The sequence below is a fragment of the Camellia sinensis genome, chromosome 2 (genome assembly GCF_055761805.1).
Source record: "Camellia sinensis isolate YWXY chromosome 2, ASM5576180v1, whole genome shotgun sequence".
In the NCBI taxonomy this organism is placed as follows: Eukaryota; Viridiplantae; Streptophyta; class Magnoliopsida; order Ericales; family Theaceae; genus Camellia; species Camellia sinensis.
This window is the reverse complement of record NC_138962.1, coordinates 216756297-216780665: the sequence shown is the minus strand read 5'-3', so window position 1 is coordinate 216780665 and position 24369 is coordinate 216756297. Positions and strand designations below refer to the sequence as shown.

Below are 24369 nucleotides of genomic sequence, written 5' to 3'. Positions count from 1 at the left end.
CGCGAGTGTAAACTGCACAAAATAGTACGATGCGCAAGAGAGCGCGAGTGATAAACTACTCAAAACAGTGCGATGCGCAAGAAAGCGCGAGTGATAAACTACACAAAATAGTGCGATGCGCAAGAAAGCGCGAGTGATTTGAAATGCACAAGACAGTGCCGTACGCTAAACAGCGCGAGTGATTTGAAATGCACTAAACAGTGTGATACGCTAAACAGCGCGATTGAAATGCACTAAACAGTGCGATACGCTAAACAGCGCGAGTGATTTGAAATGCACTAAACAGTGCGATACGCTAAACAGCGCGAGTGATTTGAAATGCACTAAACAGTGTGATATGCTAAACAACGCGATTGATTTGAAATGCACTAAACAGTGCAATACGCTAAACAGTGTGATTGATTTGAAATGCACTAAACAATGCGATACACTAAACAGCGCGATAGATATGCAATGCACAAAATAGTGCGAGTGAGATACAACCACAAGATGCACAAGACAGTGCTAGTGAGATACAAAGTGTAAGTGCACAAGACAGTGCGAGTAAATGCATGTTCTATGCAAATGAGGTGCATTTTCTATGCAAGTATGAAAGAGTGCATTTTCTATGCAAAAGATACGAGCATTTTCTATGCAAGAAACAAGAGCATATTCTATGCAATATTGAAAGCATATTCTATGCAGAATCGAAAGCAAGCATATTCTATGCATGAATCATAACGATTCGCAGCACGCATGTAACAGAAGTGTATATGAAAGTACACATTCTATGTAATGGAAGGGCATCAAACATGTACTCTGGTACCTCCGATTTACCTTTTGGAGGACTTGGCAATACGCTCAGCTCAAAAGGGGACACCCTGTTTATATTGGCGAGAGATAACATCTGCATGTGAAACCCTCGGGTGCTGCTTGGACTGCCATTCTGACTTGAAGCAGGCTTACACTTGGGGTCGAGATATACTCATACTCCAGAGAAATGGCGAGGCCTGAGAAGGTGCACCTAGAGTGCAGTCTCGGAATTTGCCGAAGTTGACACAGACTAAGATGCTCCAAATTTTTCCTCTTTTCTCTTGCTTTGCAGTCCGAAACCTATATAGCTTCAGATAGGTCCTTGTTCTATTGTTCTCACATGACCTGGGTTGAACCTTACGGTTTATGAAAGAAAGAATCTTGTTTTGCATAAATGTACAGAATGGCACAACACTCTGAGCACAAAACGATTTTTTTTGAAAATGAGAAAAGGGTTCTCAACCGGGTATTGAGCCTACAACTGAACACAGCATACTATGACTCAACAAAAGGTACACGACCTAAACACATCGAGTAACACTCGAAAAAGACTCAAAACAAAAGTTGAGGTAAACAAAATAAAAGACACGACACACAGACGTGCTACAAAGACAAGAGACCTTTCAGTTCGCGAGGAGCCAGTTTCTTCGGGTAGTGTTACCCACCCTTTTCTCATTTGTGATTCTCTCACATCACTCTGGCACTCAATCTCTGTTTTTCTGAAAAAAGCCATTTTCTCATTTTTTCTCTCAGCGCACATCTCTCTATTCTTTAATCTCTCATTTTTTTATCCTTCCCCTGGGTGGTTGGTGGATAAACAGAAAGTTGCGGGGTCTTGCCCTTAGCATTCCGCTAGATTCTTCTTTTTGTTCACAACAGTGAGTTTCTTCCACAGAGGGGCTGCGCTACAATTGGGTGTGTAGCAAATCTGCAGCTGACATCGGTTGACGATGCTCTGCTGGGGAGTTTGGACGTGATCAGATCTGCCCAGATGAGGGAATGGGATATCTTGTCTCATTCCGGTTCGTGTATCGCACTTGGCTTGATACCTCGTTGCTTAGAGGATGTGAGAGCTTTCTGCCATTTTGCGGTTTGCTTTAGTGGTGCCTTTTTCCGGCAGGTATGGTGCCTTTCTTGGCAAGCATGTTAACAATGGGAAAAGACAGAACACCTGACTCAACTGTGCCCCTAGTTCATTTTGACCAATATAAGAGTTAGATTAACATGCTTGTTCAATTTTCTAATTTAAAATCATGCAAGTCTGACTATGAGCACTGAAAATTTTCCTTTTTTTGGATCCAAGAAATGGTCCAGTTTTGAAAAAAAATGAAATACTTTTCGAGAAAATCAGTCAACCTCTGTAAAAATTCTCAAAAATTGTTTTTGCAAATGATCAATGCTCGACGAGCACGAAACTTACTCTCGAGATGCACAACTTCGGATCGGAGGCAATAGAAAATTGCCCCTTGTTTGAAGAGAGCTGCACGGCAACGGAAAGTTGCCCCTTGTTTGAATGGCACCATGGCACACTGTATGGCAACAGAAAGTTGCCCCTTGTTTGGATAGCATCGCAGCGCATTGTAATCAGCCCTCAGAGTGACGATGACAACCGAACTCTCGGATACAGAGAAGGCAAAGATGATCAAAACCATTACATGGACACAGTTGATTTTGAAGTGTTTTACGGCTGGACTTCGGAATGAAGTTGCCTACGTATCCCAAAGATGGGAATCAAGCCTTACGTAGTTCGGGGTTAAAGTACACTCGGGTATTTAACCTCTCCTTTTGTGCTCTAACTTTTGCCAAGGCCGCCCTTCGCGGGTTTTCAACCTTACGAGCTATGTTTTTCAATTCTTTTTCATTTCTTTTCTTCTTTTTTTTTCATCTTTTTCTTCATCTTTTTTTTCATTTTTTGCATTTTCTTCATTTTTTTTGCATTTTTCTCTTTTGTTCTTTTCTTTTGTTCTTTTTTTTTTTTCGCTCTAACTTTTGCCTGGGTCGCCCTTTCGGATTTTCGGCCCAGCGAGCCTCTCAAGGGTAAAAGTGTAGCTTGGTCCATGTCAAATGGTTCTGAGATCTCGAATCCGTCTGAATCCAGGAGAGTGACTGCTGTTCGCTGACAATGCAGGAGTCCATCCCATGGGGGCTGGATTTGCCCCTAGTGTTGTAGATAGGAACTCAGTTGTTCTTCAGCAATACTTTATTCTTTCTTCTCTTTTGGGGTTTTGCATTCTTGTCAGTTTTCATTGATTTGCAAGATGATCCATCTTCGGCTCTTCGAGCACATCTGGCATTTTTGCCCCTAGTTCCAAGGATACTTCTGATCTAGCTTTGCAAGCTTCTTTTGGCGACATCTGATCTCCTTGATCTGACTTTTCTTGCCCCTAGTTCGAGGGCTGCTTCAAATATGGCCACGCAGGCCTCCTTTGATGGTTGACCATTGACCATTCTGAATTTAAGTCCAAGGTTTGAAAATGAGGGGTCGAGTCTCGAGGCTGAGAGCGATCCTAGGCTGCACAATCTCAAGAGCGATTCCACACAGGTCTTCGCAGGATCGTGTAAAACATTTTTTTGAAATCTTTTAAGAAAACGACTAGTCGCTCGCGCTGAAGACAGTGTGGGACCAATCTGGATCAAGGTAGGATCCTTCTTAGTACTCACATTAACAAGCATGATCTCGATCATTAAGGGCTTAGCATGCCTTTCTTTCTCTCAATTGATCAAGTTTTTACAAACCCTGAGGAATTCCTTCCTCTTCGTTTTCATCACAATGTTCAAAAATAGCTTTGAAAAACTTAGGTCAACGCAATGACTTAAAAGCACAGAAAAGTAGGTGAAATGCACTGTCGTTCCATTCAACTTTCTAGCACAACTGGCGCAAGGCAGAAGCAAGCACAAAAGCATGAAAAACCACTGCTGTTTCATTCATAACTGTTGGTGTAACTGGCTCCATGGCAGAAACAGACTCGAAAGAAAGCGATAAGACAGACATAAAACAAAATAGTGATGCCTGAGGTAACACCCCCAGAATCACCTGACCCTAACAAAACAAGACTGACTCGATATAACAAGACAGACCCGAAGCAAAAAGACTGACTCAAAACAAAGAGACAGACTCAAAATAACACAACAAAACTGACCTAAATACCCGAGTCAGAAACTAGCATTTGCAAACGCTCAGAACAGTGCGTGCCATACGCCACATCTGGAGTAAATCGAGCGCCACCCGCAGCTGGTTCATCCCCCGATCACATATTCACATTATCTCCCAAGTTCACTAACCTGGTGCCGATAGACTTTGCTGAGTTGGTGCGACGATGACCTTATTGTCAATTAGATCTTGTATTTTGTGGCGAAGACGAAAACAACTATCAGTGACATGGCCGACTTGCTGATGAAGGCACAGTACTTGGCCGGATCATGGGAGGGAGGAAGTTTATCTGGCAGTGGTCATGGCTCCAGGGGTTTCAGATCCCCCTCTCTAATCAGGACCCTTAAGGCCGCTGATAGAGACATGTACAGTGGTGCGAACACTCTCTGGCTCCGAGGTGGGTGTTTTGAAGTTTGTGGAGTTTTGCTGGATACACTAACAAAGGGATTGACAGGCGCTGACTGGGCTTGCTGATCTCTTCCGAGCACAGGATTAGGGCTGAAAGGAACATTCCTAGTACAACGGCCCTTCTCCCGGCTTGCCCGTTGATTCAGACTGCTCTCATTTTGAGTGGCGAAAGTGTCATCCATAGTTTTTGCAACAACTGCGAGCACTTGCTATTTGTTCAGCCCTTCGACTTTCAAAGCCTCAATATCCCACTGAAGATGTTCATAGGGACTGACGCTTGCCCCTGCCTTGTTCTTATCACTGGCCTCCACTTTGCTAAAAGATTGGTCGTCTCCCAATGCAGCCCGTCCTGAGGAGTCTTTTGACATGAACTCCCTGGTATGTGATGCGGTTGATGAAGGAGCCAAAGCTCCAAAGGTCAGATCTGCCACAGTTCTCTGAAGATCTTCGATCATCCTCATCAGCTCAGAAGTAGTGGGTTCATGGGTTTGAGATAATTGGGGTTCAGATGCACCCATCATGCATAAGTCCATGCTTTCCGGGATAAACACCTCAGGCTTGGGTAGATGGGCCGGGGTGATGTATACGCTGGGGTCGTAAGGGACGGCTAGTGTATGGATCAGATTGAGATGTGGATGAGGTACTTGGTCATTGGGGGCTGAAGGTGGAGCTATCGTCCGGTTGTCGATGAGATTTTGAACCTCATGACGAAGGCGGTAGCAACGGTCGGTGCCATGACCGCGCTGCTGATGGTACTGGTCATGGCGCTGCTGATGGTACATACAGTACTTTGAGGGGTTATGTCTGGCTAGGAGTTGGTTAGGCAGAGGTTGAAGATCGAGGGGTTTGAGATACCCTCTTTCCATTAAGACTTTTAGTGCGCTAGTCAGGCTCATATAGAGGGGGGTGAAAGTTCTGCCTTGAGCTCGGGCTGGGCCAGCAGTTTGTAGGCTTGGATTGGCAAAAGGGTCAGCTGTGGCAACTGTATTGATTTCGGTGGGTTTGGGAATGGTGCTACTACCAGCATTGGTGCTTCCTGCAATCGCCCTCCTTGTCAGTTTACTTGTTTTGGGAATGATCCCGCTGTTAAACGCATTCTCGACCTGAACCCCCAGTTCATGCAAACTTTTGAAAGTGAATAGTGGAGCGACTATAAACTTTTGCAACATATCATGCTCGAGGTTTCGCACCATCATCTACACTTGATCCTTCTCAGAAGGCCGATCTGTCATCTATGCTGCCTTTGCTCTCTATCTTGCAACAAATTCCATAAAAGGCTCTGTTGGGTTCTGGCAGGTTGTTTTAAGCTCTTGCATGGTCATTTCAACTTGGGTATTGTAGGAATACTGATCGACAAAGGCCTCAGCCAATTCTTCCCAGTCTTGCTTCACTTTATCTTCCAACTTAGCGTACCAAGTGGTTGCTACACCCGACAGGGTTCTTCCATACAGAGAGAGTTTTTGTGGCTTAGTCAGACCCATTGGCTTCAGGACATCCAAGAAAAGTCGGATATGTACCATTGGATCTCCAGACTCGTCGAAACGGTCAATATATGGCATTTTGAATCTGTCTGGGAGCCGAACGGCAGCCTTGGTGTGCCCATCCTCAATGTCGGGAATGGAGTTAAGGCCCTGTGCCTTTTTGAATTGCTTCTCAAGGTTCGCAATCTTCACTGTAGTTGGATTGAGCTCATTAACATCAAGGGAATAAAGCCTCTCATTAGGCTGCACCAGGGGTCTGAGCACCTGAGCTTGAGTCAACCTTTCTCGAGGATTCAGACACTGCAAATCTTCAACTGGCGGAAGTGGCTCAAAGTTTGGCTGGAGTCCCAAAGCTGGATGTGAGGCAGATGCCCCAGATGGACGCTGCATTTCAATACTGGTCTCAGCCTGCATGGCAGTTCCCTGATTTAATGCTGCTATCACGGCCACAAATTCTTCCGAACCCTGTGCCATCATGGTCTGCTGAGTCTAAACAAAGGTGATGTGACTGGCGACTGACAGATCAGATGAACTGGTGAGCCCTGACTGGCCTTTCTTTGCCTTGCCTTAGCGAAAGAACACTGGTTGCCCTTGAATTGAATTTCTGACCTAACAAAGTCTATTAGCACTAGTCCAATGTACCCGGGGGATATCGGTGCCTTCTGAAGCTATGGTTCCAAGACTACCTAGCAAAAGAGAAAACAGACAGCACCTCAGCCTGATTTCACTAAAACAGATATGAGCATACTAGGATGACTATGCCTCCTACTGAATTCTGCCCCAAAATTCTGCCTGTAAACTGATACCCTCAGGTAAAACTGATTCTTCCAAATACTGATCCTGATGCCCACAGGTCTGATACTCAAACTTGCAAACTGATACATGCACTCCCTGTAGAGATACACTCTAGAGCACATAGCAAACAAGTGATAGCCAAAACACCCCTATGTTGGGGTAGGGTTTCCCTGTCCTATTTTGTCAAGAGCTAGGGTTTCACTACGCACGCAGCGGTTTCAAACAACCCATAATCGGGTAAGCAACCTGTCCTAGCTTGGAATGGTCACTATGGTTTCCGAATATGCACTAGGTCGAATGGTCAAAAAGGGTGCCCCGATAAAAATCGAGGTTTGTGTTCCCATACTGTCAGAGTCCATAACCGGTCAGCTTTATGGTCATGTCTTGACAAGACAAGCCTCCGGAAAACCGTTCAGGAATGGTAGATGGCAAACACGGTGTCCTAGGCGCACCAATGCACATGCAATGCAAAGAAACACATAAGTGCAGTCAAAACAAGATATCATAAGTTCGAGTCCAGTTCTCTATTATCCCCAGCAGAGTCGCTAAAAACTGTAGACGTCCCCGAACGCCCCGGGAGGATGGGTCCCGTTCTGTTCGTATTTGGGCTCACTACAGTTCAGGACTCTCAAATTGTCACGGTTCTTAATCTAAAACCAAAGAGTCCAAATCCGGCAAATTGTTTTGAGAAAACAGATTTTTAGAAAAGAAGTGTCAAACATGGACTGCTTTGCTAGATACAGAGTCGCCACCTAAATGTTTTATTTTTGGGAAAATTTAGGAAACCCTGACTCGTTTGCCTAAAGCCACGTATCCGTCATCACCAAAGTTGCCTCGGCTCAGGAACTTGGGTACGATTAGGGAAGGTCAGCTATGAGCACCCCCGCTCGCCCGATCAAAGATCGGCCTCTACTAATCATAATATCTAGTTTTGAAAACATTATGCCTTCTTATTTCGGTTATTAGCTTAGATTTACTACGTGATGCGCGCAGCAAACAAGTATAGACTAAGTCGTCTATATTGGAACGAGACATGTCATGTTTGTTTATTTGAAGATGGTTTGATGATGCTACCCGCAAGTAGGCTAAAAATGCAGATTTTTGCCATCCTTAAGTGGGCTTAGAAAATATGATTTTGCCACTCTCAAGTGGGCTTAAAACTCGTATTCAATGCGTTGTTCCAATTTAAGTAACTCAACCTTCACCCACAGGCATTCAGGCAGTTATAACACGTAAGCACATAGCCTCATGGTAAGTTAGGCTATCATGGCAACATTCACACTCATGCAAGGATGCTAAAACATAAATGCTTACCGAGTACTCCAAGCCAAAACAGAAACTAGTTAGTAATCATATGCACGATCCTAGTTCATGTTAAGATGGCTAATGCAACACATGCAAGATGCAACTATGATAGGCTCGGCTATTCTAAGATGGCATATGATGATGCTACAACTAACACGTATTCAACTTAGAATTGAAATACAATGCAGTTAGTATGATGTGCCGAGCCCGATGCATGCAAGACAAATGTATGGATGCACGCATGCATGGCATAAGGTATGCTAAATTAAATATGACCTAATACTAACCATCAAAAATAGGTAAGTAAAAGGGAGAAAGAAGTGGGGGTTGGAAGACATGCACACACGCACCCACACTTATTACAAATTTGCCCTCGCTTCTGAGGGACCAAAAGAATATACAAATTAATTAACCTACAAGCTAATTAATTATTACAGACTATTTAATTAATTAACAAATTAACTAAGCTAAGGAAAGCAGTAAAAGGCCTTGGGAAGAGGGATGGATGCATGCATGCTTGGCTTTGCTCGGAAATACGTCGCCATGTCACATGCTGCCTCTGTTTACACTGCTTTGCACCTCTAAAAACTGCATAAGTCTCCAGGATGCTTTTGAACCACCTTCTGAGCACTGTGGAAGGTCACCGGCCAAAAGTAAAGGCCACCGGCCATCCATCGACCATGGATATTGATATCGGCCACAAATGTTTGGTCGATCGGCACTGTAGATGGCCGACCGGCCATGTCTTCCTGCAGAAACCTGTTTTGACAGCAGCAGAGGACAGATAAGGCATGACAATGCATTTTCAAAGCAATGTTTGCACCACAACCCTCCTTATCATGTTCATGACTCAAAGGAGGATGGTCCTCGATACTCGGGCCACCAATCACACATTTTAATGCATGATGGCCAAAGGTACCGAGCTTGCAATTTCAATATCAAATGAAGATGCACAAAAACACATAAGGAGGTCCCAACCTCTATCATGCTTGATCAAGAGGCAAGGAATGCACACACAAAGCCATGCGACCTAAGTATGCAAGCAAGATGCAATAGGACTAGTATGCGACAAGCATGTAAGTATGATGCAAAGTAAGCAACTTCGAACAATATGGTACATGGACTTAAGCTAAAGATGGAGGCCTCGGCCATGCCCAAAATCAGTGGCCATACACAATTGAAATTAGACAAGAACGCTCATGCAAACATGCCCAATGCAAGGGACCGAACCTAAGGCATCAAATGCCACTCTACCAAAGCATGGCAAGGGATGAGACATGACATACAATGACACGAATTTCAGCTCTGAAACATGATACACAATGGTCCCGAATCATACAAACATGTTACACAATGCAAGCTTGGACACCTAGGTACCGAAACTAGTGAAGTGCGTTACACTAGAGGTACCCAAAGAAATGCACAAAGGGAAAAACCGACCCCAAATAGACCCTAGGCAAGTCTGAAACAGTGGGAAATTGGCCTAAAATGATGACTCGGGATGCAACGAAATGGAGCTCATTCAATGGTCGGTAAATGGGGCATACAAGCTCGACTCTCAAACGCATTTAAAGAGATGAAAACATGGAAACATGGCATTCAAACAAGCTCTGAAATATATGAATAATAGGCCCAAAACATGGACACACCTTAGTATATGCATGGAATGGATCTCAAAACTCAAAGCTAAACATAGACCTTGAACTACAAGCATGCAAAACTAACATCATTCAACCACAAGACCCAAAAACAGAGCTAGGGCAGTCCAAAATAAGCACATTATCAGTTTAAGGCATGGCCAAAATATGCTAGAATCAATGGCCTATAAAACATGCAAGGAAAGCTAGTGAACCATGAGTTGTTCTACAACTATATGAAGCATATGAGGGCTCACCCAACCAGCCAAAAACAGAAGTATTTCATGCCAAAATATGCCCAAATAATCACTGAAACTCAGTCAACACATGCAAAAATGATGAGCCCCTTTGGAAAGCCATGCAAGGGGTTGCTCTACACATACATGATAGACAAACAAAAGGGCAAAACCATCTCTGGAAACAAGTTATGACAGCCCTAAAACCCACCAAATAGGCCCTGAAATTGGTTTAGGAAGCATGCAATGAAATGTCCCTTTGAAAGGCCTTGAATAGGATTGTTCTACACATGCATCATAGACATAAAATATGGCCAAAAGGGCTTTGGATAGAGTCAAGGCAGACCTTGAAACTCTCAAAATAGGGCCTGAAATGTGACTTCACAACATACAAAATGGAGCTCCTTTGGAAGGCCAACAATGCTAGTAAAGAGAACAAGGGGTGAAAGGGTCACCCCTCTCTGATTTTGAGGCTCAAAACACGTCTAAGCTACTGAAAATCCACTGGATTTCAGTGGCTAAGAGGCCAAACTAAGGCCATCACCAATGCTCTAATGCATAGCCCTAAACATGAAGGAATGAAGCGTGGAAGGGGGAAGATGACCCCAAACAGAAAAGAGTCCTTAAACAAACATGTTTAGAAGTTCAAAATAAGACTTTTTCTAGTTTATGTCGAAGTCCAAAAAATCTTGCAAATAGGGCTGAGCAATGGAGCAAAATAATGCAAAAATGGGAGAAATAAAGGCTTACCCTTGTAGCACAGCAATGCAGCCAACTCTGGACCAAGAAAGTGAGCTCCCAACCTCTGAAAATCAGCTTCAAGGCACTTGAAAGGATGGTGGAGGTGGTAGGCTATGAGGTGTAGTGCAATGGGCCAAGAACAAGACCCTTTTGAACCCTCTAACACACCCAAATGTAGAGAGAGAGGGAGATATAGAGAGAGAGGGTGATATATATCATATATCAGATGTAAGGTCTGGTTTTTTGCTGAACCAAAACAAAGGAGGAGGAGGGTCTCCTTATATAGACAAGGGAATGGCTCCAAGCTTCTTAAAGAAGCTAATAAAAGAAGGGTCAAAGGGGCCAAGCTTCTAGGAGAAGCTAACCCAAAGGTTCAAGCTTCATAAGGAAGCTAAGACAAAGGGTAAAGCTTCCTCAAGAAGCTTGAGCAAAGGGTGCAATCTTCTAGAGGAAGTTTGGATCAAAAAGGGTGCAAAGGGGCCAAAACAGCCACATATGCGTATGGGGGTAGGGTCTGTGCACCCCAGCTGGCACAGCTGGCATACACCATGCCTACAAGAGTCAAAAAGGTGGTACTGGCTAGAAAAGGAGGCCATCGGCCAAATAAATGGTCGGTCGGCTACTTATTTGGTTGGTCGGCTATTTTGACTGGCCAGTCGGCTAAATTGATGGCCGGTAGGTGGCTGCCGAGGCCAAAAAGTGGCCGATGGGTGTCCAAATTGAAGCCCCAGAAGTTAGCTTTCTAAATGGCGCAAACCTTGCATTAAAATTCCTCCTGTGCAAAAAGTTATGCCCTTTTTGGTGAAGCCGCGCAGATTCGGTCCAACCGGAGTGATGCCCACTTCAATCAACCATATCTCCCCCACTCGGACTTGGCTTTAGGAGATTCTTAAGTGCAAAATGAAGCCCCGGAAGTAAGCTTTCCAACGGTGGTGGCCTCATAGCTAAAATCCAAGTATGCAAATGAATAAGTCCAATTCAGCGAGGGCTGCTCGACTCTCTCCTACCCGGATTCATGCCGAACTTCTCCTAAACTAGTTTTCTCCTCTCCTTTCCTCTTTTCTTCAACTCCAAACCCCTAAACAAAGTGTTTTGAAAGATTTTTCAAAGATTTCATCTCTCTTTCATTCATCTCCACTTTGTCCTTGCTCGGTTTACCGAAAAGCACAACATTTGACAAAATATGAGCCTCGGAACATTGTAGAAACTTTATTTCAAAAATGTTTTGAAAGAGAGGGTTCTAAGGTCTAAAAACCATCAAAAATAACTTTGGTCCAAAATGGGGTGTGAAGTTGAGATTTGACGCTCTCCTTGCCAAAGAAACCGACCTTTTGCATAGCATAGCCTGCACATCTTTCACCACCAAAGAAAACCATCAGTAACGCCCAAGTCTTAAGGACGGTAAAAAATGGAGTGTCTACAGCTCACCAACTTGATGCGATACTGCAGATGATTGGGCTAGTTCTATGGTACTAACCTAGTTGAGATCATATTACTTAGTTATGATACTTGTACATCCATCTTTTTTTATTGATGTTTGAAATAATTCATTATTTATCAATAAAATTTCTTTGTTGCTGATCAAAAAAGAGAAAGAGAAAAGGTTTAGAGAATCTGATTCAGAGTTCGTGTTGGCTTCAAATTATGGCAAGTAAATAAATATTGGGTGTTTCCTAGTTTGGATAGGTTTTGATGTCTTACATTACTACGTGAGTCGCTTTTAGAAACCAACAAAGGTCTCTCTCCCACGAATTTATTATGAAATTTTTTTATTCATTATAAATAAAAATTTAATATTTGACTTTGTAATAACATAAATTTTTATTTTTGTGAATATAAATTATAACTTTTTATTTTTTTTAATTTAAATTATCTGTCTGTTTTTTATAATTAAAACCAATAGAAAAAATTATTTTAGTTATTACAAATAATGAAAAATAATATTTTAGAGATTTTATGTATACTTAAGTTAAGCTTAATAGCTAAAACATTATTTTCTGCATCAGTTCACATAATAAAAATATATAAATAATTTAGATCGAAAACAAATCAAAATATTAAAATTTTATTGGATAAAATTAAAAATTCAATATTCGTTTTATAATAAGAGTGAAACTCTGGATTTTTTTTCCTTCCAATTCTCCCTGTATAATATTAATGATTTTGCAAAAGCATTATTGTAAATATAAGTTATCTTTAGGAATATTTTATTTTAAAGTGAAAAGGCCCTATTAAGCTACATTATTTTATATGAAAATTTTGTATTTATATATAATTACTCATATTATTAAAGGAATTACACATCAGTGGTTGTCATAAAAATTATTTACTATAAAAACATAATAAATATTAATAATTAAAATCATAAATTGTTTCATTAATATGTAATAATTTTTTAAAATTCTCCTAAATGATGATTTCCCCTATATTCCGCATTGTGTAGTGAGGGTTGTGGTCATCGTTCATCTTTATGCATAAATATTTATGAAAAAAAAAAATTAAATGAATTCAATAATTATAATCACATTATTTAAATAATATTTTTATATATATTAAAAAAAAGGAATGACAAGTATTGTTTTAAAAATATTTTTTTTTTCAAAAATGAATATGATAAATTAGATAATTACAATTCTCAAATTAATATAAAATTTTTCATAAATGATTTAAACGTTAGTACTTACAAAATGAAAATTTTCTTGCATATATGTCAATTTCGATCCTATGCAGGGAATCTCACATCGGTCTGTGAGGGACTACTTTCCCACCTTATAAGCAGGCTAGCTCCTCTTACCTTGCATAAGCCTTTTCCCCCAGTGGGGGAGGAACAAAACCGTGCGGCGGGTTTCGCCAAAGCGGACAATACGTGCAAGGAACGGGGAGTAGTTAATTCATTTGGCGCCGTCTGTGGGAACTCCCTTCGGCATCTGGAGGTATTGTGTCGGTGTCGGAGCCAGCGCGGCTGGGGGCTAATGTGCGGGGAATCCCACATCAGTCTGTGACGGATTACTTTCCCACCTTATAAGCAATCTGGCTCCTCTTACCTTGCATAGGCCTTTTCACCCAATGGGGGAGGAACAAAATTGTGCGGCGGGTTTTGCCAAAGCGGACAATATGTGCAAGGAACGGGGAGTGGTTGCTTCATTTTGGATTCCCCGTACATTAGCCCCCAGCCGCGCTGGCTCCGGTACCGGCGCAATACCTCCAGATGCCGAAGGGAGTTCCCACAGATGGCGCCAAACGAAGCAACTACTCCCCGTTCCTTGCATATATTGTCCGCTTTGGCAAAACATGCCACACGGTTTTGTTCCTCCTCCACTGGGAGAAAAGGCCTATGCAAGGTAAGAGGAGCCAGCCTGCTTATAAGGTGGGAAAGTAGTCCCTCACAGACCGATGTGGGATTCCCCGCACATTAGCCCCCAGCCACACTGGCTCCGGCACCGGTGCAATACCTTCAGATGCTGAATGGAGTTCCCACAGATGACGCCAAATGAAGCAACCATTCCCCGTTCCTTGCACATATTGTCCGTTTTGGCGAAACCCGCCGCACGGTTTTGTTCCTCCCCCACTGGGGGAGAAAGCCTATGCAAGGTAAGAGGAGCCAACCTGCTTATAAGGTGGGAAAGTAGTCCCTCACAGACCGATGTGAGATTCCCCGCACAGATCCATAATCATTTTTTGCAGCAGAGTTAATTTGAGATCCGTTTGCTTTAATATATATATATATATATATATATCTATTCCTATCGGCAATCACATTTTGGCAGCAGAGTTAATTCAAGATCCATTTGTTTTAACTATATATATTCATTTCGATCGACAATCATTTTTGGCGACAAATTTAATTTGAGGTCCATTTATTTAAATATATATGTTCATTTCAATCAGCAATCAATTTTTTGACGGCAAAATTACTTTAAGTCTATTTGTTTTTAAAATATATGTCCATTTCGACAGTATTTTTTGCAACACAACTTGACATATACATCCCTCATAACTACACTTTTCTATAATTTGACCACTACAAACTTTGGATTTGCAATGGGCAATTCATCTCTTCAAACTTCAAGTTGTGGTTAAGAACACTAATGGCAAGTACTTATAATAAAAAATTGAGAAAAAAAATAATCCAAGAAATGAAGTTATGACAATTACCCATTTCAAGACATAAGAAATGAAGCAATTAAGCTGAAATTTTGGACATTTAGGTTAAATGTCAACTCTTGAGTGACATATTTTAAAAAGAGATGAACTCTAATCCATACTTTTATCTCTTCATATTCATTTATACCTTTCTTGTGGGCCTTAATTTGGGCTCATATCAATAATTGAAATGGTCTATTTTGTAGGTTCCACAATAATGGGCATCCTTGCAAAAATTAATTTTATTGGGCATCTATAAACATAGGCTCCAATCACATTTTATTTTATAAAATGAATTGTAAATAAGATTTCAACTGAAACCATCCGTTTGATAAAACAAAATGTAATTTGTTTTTGTATTTATAGTTTTCTGATAAAGTTAATTTTTATATGAATAACCTTTATTACAAGGCTTACAAAATAGATAGTTCGGATCATTGATGTAGATCTGAAATTGGGGGACACGAGAGATATGGATGGATATGTAGAGATGAGCTTATGAGTCTGGATCCTCTGCTGTTGTTTTCGGTGGATCAAAAACGACATCGTTTTGATTTATTTATTTATTTTTTGGTCTCCCTTCTTTTCTCTTCTCTGTCATTTATTTTGTTCCACAACTTTCCATTAACAATGGCAGAAAGTGCAGTGACCTTCTTGCTCAAAAAGCTTCCAAGCTTGGTTGAAGAAGAGTTGAAATCATTGGGTGGAGTTTAGGCAGAAATTGTGTTCATCAGAGACGAGCTTCAGAGCATGAGTGCCTTCTTGAGAGTTGTTGATGCGATTGAAGACACTGATCTCCAAACTTGGGTTCATCAAGTCAGAGACCTCGCTTATCACATTGACAACATTCTTGATCAATTCACCATTCGTTTCGTTCCTCATCACCATCATCGCCATGGATTCTTCTATGAATCTGTCTACAAAATTTATTATCAAATCAAAATCCCTCATTTGCAAAAAATTATCAAATCAATTCACCATTTTGCTTTCATCAGATCAAAATCCCTCATTCACAAAAATCTGATATCATGAAAGAAAACCACCGTAAATGATCTTGAATCATCAAATCCATAAAACTCAAGAAATCAAACTACTTAACAAACCCATTTAAGAAATCAACAACAAATCTAACTCAAGAAATCATATATATATAACATAAACTGGGAACAAATGAGAATGATGATGAGGATTGTGGAATAAAACTCGTCGCTGCCGCAATCTCGCCTTGCCTCTGTCACGTCGCCACCAGAGTCACTGTCGCCCGCTATCCTCTGCATTTCTCCTTTGACGTTGCGTCCCTCCACCTTCTTCTTCGTCTCTCTGTTCGTCTCTTTGTTAGGTTAGGTTAGGTGACAGAGAAGAGAAAAGAGGGGAGATCAAAAAAATTTCAAAAATATATATATATATATATATCAAAATGACGTCGTTTTTTATCCACCGCAGGAAACAGCGGCCGAGGATCCGGACTCATGAGCTTATCCCTTTTATAGGTGCCAAGAATGAGCTAGTTAGGTAAGCTAAATGCTTTATTAATGAAGGCCGTATTAAATACGCATACTTATCTTGAATTTTAGAAGTTTATATTGTAATTTAATACTCATACTTATCTTGGATTTTCGTAGTATGCAATTTAGAATAGATTTTTGGAATTTGTAATAAACAGTTCATGAAAATTTTTCTTTTTTTTGTACAAGATACTTAACAAAGTAAATTTGTTAAGTTTAATTAGGATAGTAAAGCATAGCATCTTTATTATGAATGTAGGTGAAGTTTTGAATAAATAAATAGTTCCTATATTATCTACACTAAATTTCTTCTCCAAAAAATGCAAATTTTTGTTTACTTGTTAACAAGCCTCAAATTAAAAATTCATTTCTTACATTTCTTAGTTATTACCAACCAAATTGTTGTACATATGTTTGGTGGTTGAATTAATTTGGGGTCTGTATGTTTTAAATATATATGTTCATTTTGATCAACAATAATTTTTTGGTCGTGGAGTTAATTTGAGGTCTATTTGCTTTATATATATATATATATATATATATATCAAATATGGGCAATCATTTTTTGATAGGAAAGTTAATTTGAGGTTCATTTGTTTTAAATATTTATGTTTATTTTGATCGGCAATTATTTTTTGGTGCCGTAATTAATTCGAGGTCTGTTTATTTTAAGTACATATGTCCATTTTGACCAGCAATCAATTTTTTTGTGGCAAAGTAAATTCAAGTTCATTTGTTTTAAATATATATATATATATATATATATATGTGTGTATGTGTATTTCAATAATCATTTTTTGCAACGCAACTTAGGGCAAGTTTGGGAAGATCCAAAAAAGTCAAAAAGTTACTCAAAAAGCTAAAAAGTTAACACTATTCACCAAAAGTCAACAATTACGGCTGCACAACTCCCAATTCAAATTTTTCCCTACAAATCAATTTTTACAATTTTTTATTACACATTTTTCAATAAAAAGTCAAAAAGTTAACCCAAACATCCATATTTTCAACCTCAATTTTTTAGTCCAAAAAGACAAAAAGTGCACTTTTTTAGTCTTCCCAAACTTGGCCTTAATATAAAAGTTTGAATTTGTTGTTTGCTTTAACTATATATATTTATTAAATATGGGCAATCATTTTTGATAACAGAGTTAATTTGAGATCCGTTTCTTTTAAATATTTATGTTCATTTCGATCGACAGTCATTTTTTGGTGGCGTAATTAATTCGAGATCCATTTATTTTAAATACATATGTCCATTTCGACCAGCAATCAATTTTTTGGCAGCAAAGTAAATTCAAGTTCATTTGTTTTAAATATATATATGTGTGTATATTTTGATAATCATTTTTTGCAGCGCAACTTAATATATACAAAAGTTTGGATTTGCAATGGGCAATTCATCTCTTCAAAAAGTTTTCTTTAAGAACAATAATGACTAGTGCTTAATCCAAATTTGACAAAAATTAATCCAAAATCTTGCATCCGTTTGACTTTGTATTTGGCAAGAGAAGTTATCACAATTACTCATTCCAAAACATAAGAAATGAAGCTAAGATAGTTGAACATTTAGGTTAAATGCTAGCTCTTGAGTAACATGTTTTAGAGGTGTCAACAATGGGCCAGTTTGATGAGTTCATCTAGTAGATATTAGAGTACTAACAAAGGCCTTATTATGTCATTTATAGGAAAATAAATTTGTTCATACATTTTTTTAGTGTGTGAATAATACATAAAATATAATTGGCTCAAATATGTGGACAATATGTCTAAAAAGTGTAGTCATCCCAACCAAAATGATAATCTGACCCTCTAAACCAATCAAAATCTCCATTTCTAGAGATCATATGTATACTTATCTTATCTTGGATTTTCAACGTATATAATTTAAATTAGATTCTTGTAATTTACAATGAATGTGGCCAGTAAAGTAATAGTCCATGGAACCAAGGTCATTGGTCTAGTGCCGGTGTATCACCACTCTCTGGTGCAAGGTTATAGATTCAACTCCTATGAACATGAGTTTAATATTTTTGTATGGTTATAGGGGTTTTATGTAGTTATTGGGCTATTTAGTTGTTGGGCTTGGTAAATGTTGGCTTTTTATATAGTTATTAGAAAATCTGTCCAGAAAGCATCGATATTTACTAATTAATTTGAAACAAACTCTGAATGGTAATTCCAAACCTGGCATCAGTATCCATTCTGTATTTGGTCTTCTGTGTTCTTAGCATTACTGATTCTATAATGTTGTATTTAGTTGAAAAATTTGATAAGGGATTTAGAAAGAAAAAGCACTACCCACCCCTTCTTCTATTTAAGAGCTTCCCATCATCTCTTGTTTGTTCCCATCACAACTCAACTCACTCTCTTTCAATGGCTTCCTCAAGTAGACTCTGGTCTGACCTCCAGGAAGATCTACTTGAGCTCATCTTTGAGGACCTGACTGACTTCTTCGATCTTCTCTGATGCCGAACTGTCAGTCATTCATGGAGATCTGCAGCCAAGAGGTATGCAACAACATAACAATTCCTCCATTGCTATTGCTTCCTCCTAAACAAAACATATCGGAAGAGTATGCTAAACTGGTGAGTGCAAGCAAGGTCTACAGTATTCACTCACCCAACACCCTCGCTCGAACCCGCTGTCTCTCTTCCTATCATGGATGGCTACTCATGGCAGACATTGAAGACCCTTGTACAGTATATATCTCTATAACCCTGTCTCAAGAGTTCATGCCCAACTTCCATCTCTGCCGGAGAGAGACTACCCTACCCCGCTTAGGTTCGTGACATCGTGCAGCCCTGACAATTCCGGCTGCTCTGTTTTAGTTCTCTACGATCACTTGGGTTCACACAATGGCTGCATTTGCAAACCAGAAGACACAGAATGGAGGAAGACCCTTATCGATATGAGTTGGTACATCGACGACATGATATATTACAATGGAGAACTCTACGCCATCTATAAGCGTGGCACACTTAAGCGATTGAAGTATGTTGATCCCCACATCGAGGAGGAGGTGCCAGCCATGGCCACAGGCTCGCATTGAATTAGATTTTGCAGTTTTTGCTTTTGTACCATCTCTTCGTAATGCTGTGTTTGATTGGGAGATTTGAGGAGAGATTTAGAAAGAGAAATAGAAAATATAGGTGAAATGTAAATAAAACATGTTTATATTTCACCTAGTTTCACACACTTTTTTCCTTTTCTTTTCTAAATCCCATCCCAAATCCCTGAACCAAACACAACATAAAAGTATTTTTTTTTTTTGCCCCATAAGTTGACCTTAGACGAAACAAACCCAAGTCTTACTCCTCTTCCACCAAGCCACCCTTTGTCATAAAAGTATCTTGTGTTAGAGAAATTAAGTGCAAAATACCATCCTCTGTATCTTGTGTTGGAAATTAAGTGCAAAATAACATCCTCTGTGCTTTTTCCACGGAAAGTGCTGAAGAAAGATACATATGTAAATAAATAGAAGGGAAAAAAAAAATCGCTATGGAGGGGAAATCATGCTAACCTATATAAAAGAGAAACACATAAATATCCGGGACGGATCGAGGATTATGATTTTGAGAACTACTATATAGTTTAAAAAATTGAGAATTACTCTATATAATTTTAAAATTATTTAAAAAGAAATTGAGAGTGCGAAATCTTATAATTTTATATTATTCCCCCCCTCTTCCCAGAGCCATCGTTGATGTTATTGACTAACCAAAAATAAAAAATAAAATAAAAATATAAAATACAAAAACATCATCCAAAAAAAAAGAAAACAAGAAAATATATATCTTCTAGGGATCATGAAAATTTTTTCATGAAAATGATCATAAAATATTTGTGACTCTTAAATTACTTTGATTAGTGTGTGGTGCTTTATTCTAAGTGTAATTCAAAAGTCACAAATCTTTCATGATCATTTTCATGAAAGACTTTTCATGATACCTAACCATCTGACGTAGCGGAATAAATCACGCGAGACTAGATATCGTTCTAGTAGACGAGAATTCTTGAATCCACAAGAACACTCTTGAATCCACAAGGAAGATAGAAGAAAGCTCTCAAAAAATATTATTGAATGAATCAAAATTACATATACTTGTAGGCTTATTTATAATAGACTATACCTAATACTTGTAGGAAAAGTGATTCTAAAATAAATTATGAAACTTAAATCAACACAAATTAAGAAACCTAAGAGAACCATGAAAGCTAAGAGACTAAAAATTCTAAACTATTTAAAATCCTAGTCAAAAACCTAATTCTAAATAATAAAATTAAGAAATATAAAAATTATAGAATTTTGTTCTACATCTTTTTTCTTGCCTTTTGTCGGTCCAATTGTTCCAAGAAGTTTTCGGCTACTTGTTCTACATCACCATTTATAGAATGAAGCATTATTTACGATCCGTCCCAACTAATAGACCTTTTCTATCTTATGATTTTTTAACTCATATATATATATATATATATGATCTATACATTTTTTACTATTGTAATATCTCCTGTAAAAGTACCTTCTGCTAACTTGTGTCAAAATTGAGAATTTCTATTAGTTAGATTTTTGTATTCTTTTATTTATTACTTGTGTTTATTATATAAACAGCATACTATCATTCATTCAGATTTTTTTTTTCCCCAAATAAAAGTGAAGAAGAATGATATGTAAATAAATAAGGAGGAAAAAAATTAAGAGTTAATTATCTAAAAGTTTTATTTACAAATGTTATGGTAGCTCAAATCCTATTTAATTTTTTTTTTAATCAATTAATCCTATTTAGTAAAACTGATAATATTATCAATTTTTTCTAATTTTTAAAATTAAGAACATTATCAATTTTGCATAGTAATGTTCCAGATAATTGTTTCACTAACTGATGAAAAAAAAAGAGTATAAGATTAAACATTTTTGCCCTTCTATTTATTGGTTTGATTCAACTATCCAACAAAACTAAAAATATTAACAATTTTTTTTCAGTTTTAAAATTAATAACATTATCAGTTTTTCATTTTTTAAGTTTTTTTTTTCCAGTTTTGCACATCAATGTTCCATCATGATGCTCTTTTATAGACACAAAATTTTCAATTTTGTACAAAAAATAATTCTGTTTTTTCAATTCTTTCAACCAAAAAAAATCACTATGCTTGGTTATCATTTTTCAAAAACACTTTTCAGAAAATTCTACTTTTTTATTTTCCGTGTTTTTTTATTTTTACTGATTTTTTTCAATATTTTGAGCAATTTTTTTAATTTTTAAACATACCTAACATACATATATCTAAAAAGTAAAAAAAAAAAATTTGAAAAAAACCTTTTAAAAATTCACTAAATACCAAAAATACAAAAAAAAAAGAAGGAGAATTCAGCACATTTTTTGTATTTTTATGTATTTATTAATTTTTAAAAATATTTTTTCACAAATTTTTTACTTTTTAAATACATCTAAGTAAGGTGCATCTAAAAAAGTAAAAAAATGTTTAAAATTTTAAAAATATTTACTAAAAACAAAAAAATATGAAAACCAAAAAACTCAGTTTTCAAAAAATTTAATTCAAAAAACTCAAACCAAACACACTGATTAGTTTTTTTTTTTTTTATTGTTCACATAAATTTTTTTTTTTTTTTCAATTTGAAAGTTGATGTTTTAAAATTTTGAAAATCAAAATAAATGTCAAATTATCATGTTCTTTACAGATAATCATAAACGATGAACAATCAATGTTGAAAGGGCAATTTCGACTATTAAAAATTAAATCAGCTTGCTTGTTTTCATTTTTCAGAAAATACTTTTCAGAAAATTCTACTTTCTTATTTTCCTTGTTTTTTTATTTTTATTGAATTTTTTTAATATTTTAAGCAATTTTTTTTACTTTTTAGACACACCTAACATAAATACACCTAAAAAGTAAAAAAATTGTAAAAAAAATCTTTTAAAAATTCACTAAATACCAAAAATACAAGAATTCAATACATTTTTTGTATTTCTATGTATTTATTAATTTTTTAAAATATTTTTTCACTAATTTTTTACTTTTTTAGATACATCTAATTAAGATGCATCTAAGAAAGTAAAAAAAATATTTAAAATTTAAAAAATATTTACTAAAAACAAAAGAATACGAAAACCAAAAAACTCAGTTTTTAAAAAATTTAATTCAAAAAACTCAAATCAAATAATGGAACTTGAAGGTCCAAAAAATCTTAGTTAAGACTTAATGAAATATAAGTTCATAAATTAGGAATTATTTGTAAATGTTCCAAAAATCAATTAACTATAGAGACGAAATCATGCTTATATATAAAAGAAAAACGTACATAATACATCTTGTTCAAATCAAAATTTAAAAAAAAAAACAAAACATCATATTAACTGATATCAAAAAAAAAAAACTGATATCCAAAAGAAGAAAATATAACAAAATAAAAATTACCTATATTCCCTTTCTAGTGTAGATTAAACCATCGGTAGAATGAAGCACCAAACACCATCTGCTCCGAAGGATAGATCATTTCAATCTTATGATTTCCCAACTCATAAACTCCATAGTCATAAGTATGTGAGTTATGATCACCAACCCAAAAATCATCCACAAAATATATACAGTTAGGCTTGTATAGACTACCAACATGGACAAACACTGAATCATTGTGCGCTAAAAGAAGGGCTCGATCGCCAAAGTTATTAACCTCTTCCCAAACACCTTTTCTCCAATTTAATTTAAAAGCCTTGAACGACAGGGTGGTTGTCAATGACATAACTTGCCTCACCACCATGACCAGATCCCCTGAATCCGACTCCACCAAGTATATCCACGCAGCATTCCAGTCCACTTCCCTAGCCGCCACCTCCTCCTCCTCAAAAAAATCTCCTCCTCCTTCTCCTCCTCCATACTTCAATTTCTTAAGCGTCCCGTACTTGTCAATGGCATAGAGTTCTCCATTGTAGTATATCATGTCCTCATACGAGCCCATGTTAACAATGTTTTTTCGCCATTTGTTATCTCCTGGTTTGCAAACGCACCCGTTGTGCGAACCCAAATAATCGAAAAGTACTAAAATAGAGCAGTTAGGATCATCAGGACTACAAGTCATCATGAAGCGAAGAGGGGTCGGGTACTCTCTCTCCTGTGGCAACAGTGGAAGCTGAACATGAAATCTCGAAATAGGGTTATAGAGATAAACCCTAGAAGGGTCCCCAATGTCTGCCATGAGTAACCATCCATGGTAAGACGATTGACAGCAGGTTCGGGCTAGCCTTTTAGGAGAGTGAATGGTGTAGAGCTTGGTTGTGGTTGTACTTTGGCTTTGATTGGTTGTACTCAAGAGTGTTGCATATTCTTGTGATTTTGTTTTTGTGGAAGGAATTAAAAGTAATGGAATTTTGATGTCTTGGATGATTACCTTCTTGGTTGCAGACCTCCATGAATGACAAATAGTTTTACATCGTAGGAGATCGAAGAAGTCGGTGAGGTCCTTGAAGATGAGCTCGAGGAGGTCTTCGGGAAGGTCGGCCCATGAGGAAGTCAATGAAGAGAGCGAGTTGAGTTGAATTGGGAACGAGAAAGGCATTGAAAAGAGCGAGTTGAATTGGGTTGACAAGGAAAGATCATAACACTGTTCTGAGGAAGCCATTGAAGAGAGGTGGTTGAGTTGAATTGAGAACGAGAAATTATCAACAGCTCTTTTAATAGAAGAAGAAGAAGAAGAAGAAGAAAAAAGAGAAAGGGTTTAAGGAATCTGATTCAGATTTGTTGGCTTCAAGTAAATAAATATTGGGAGTTTCCTAGTTTGGATAGGTTTTGATGTCTGTCTTTACTACGTGAGTTGGTTTTGGAAACCGACAAAGTCTCTCTCCCACGAATTTATTATGAAATTTTTTTTATTCATTACCAAAAAAAAAATTAAATTAAAAATTAATATTTAAATTTGTAATAAAATAAATTTTTATTTTTGTCAATTTAAATTATAAATTTTTATTTTTTTTCAATTTAAATTATCTGTATATTTTTGGTAATTAAAACCAATAAAAAATTTATTGTAGTCATTACAATTAATGAAAAATGGTATTTTAAACATTTTATGTATACTTAAGTTGAATTTAATAGCTAAAATACAATTTTTTTCATCAGTTTACTTAACTAAAATAAATAAATGATTTAGATTGGAAA

The 24369-nt window shown here is 37.6% G+C and overlaps 1 protein-coding gene across 1 annotated transcript; it reads right to left on the bottom strand.

Annotated features, from left to right (window-relative positions):
- Positions 1-15385: 15385 nt before the first annotated feature.
- Positions 15386-23833, bottom strand: LOC114280990 (putative F-box protein At4g22165). Its single transcript, XM_082913423.1, has 2 exons — positions 23094-23833; positions 15386-15602 (listed from the first exon to the last, which is right to left on the bottom strand). The coding sequence occupies exons 1-2, from the start codon at positions 23831-23833 to the stop codon at positions 15386-15388; spliced, it is 957 nt and encodes a 318-aa protein (XP_082769549.1).
- Between the last annotated feature and the right edge of the window lie 536 nt (positions 23834-24369).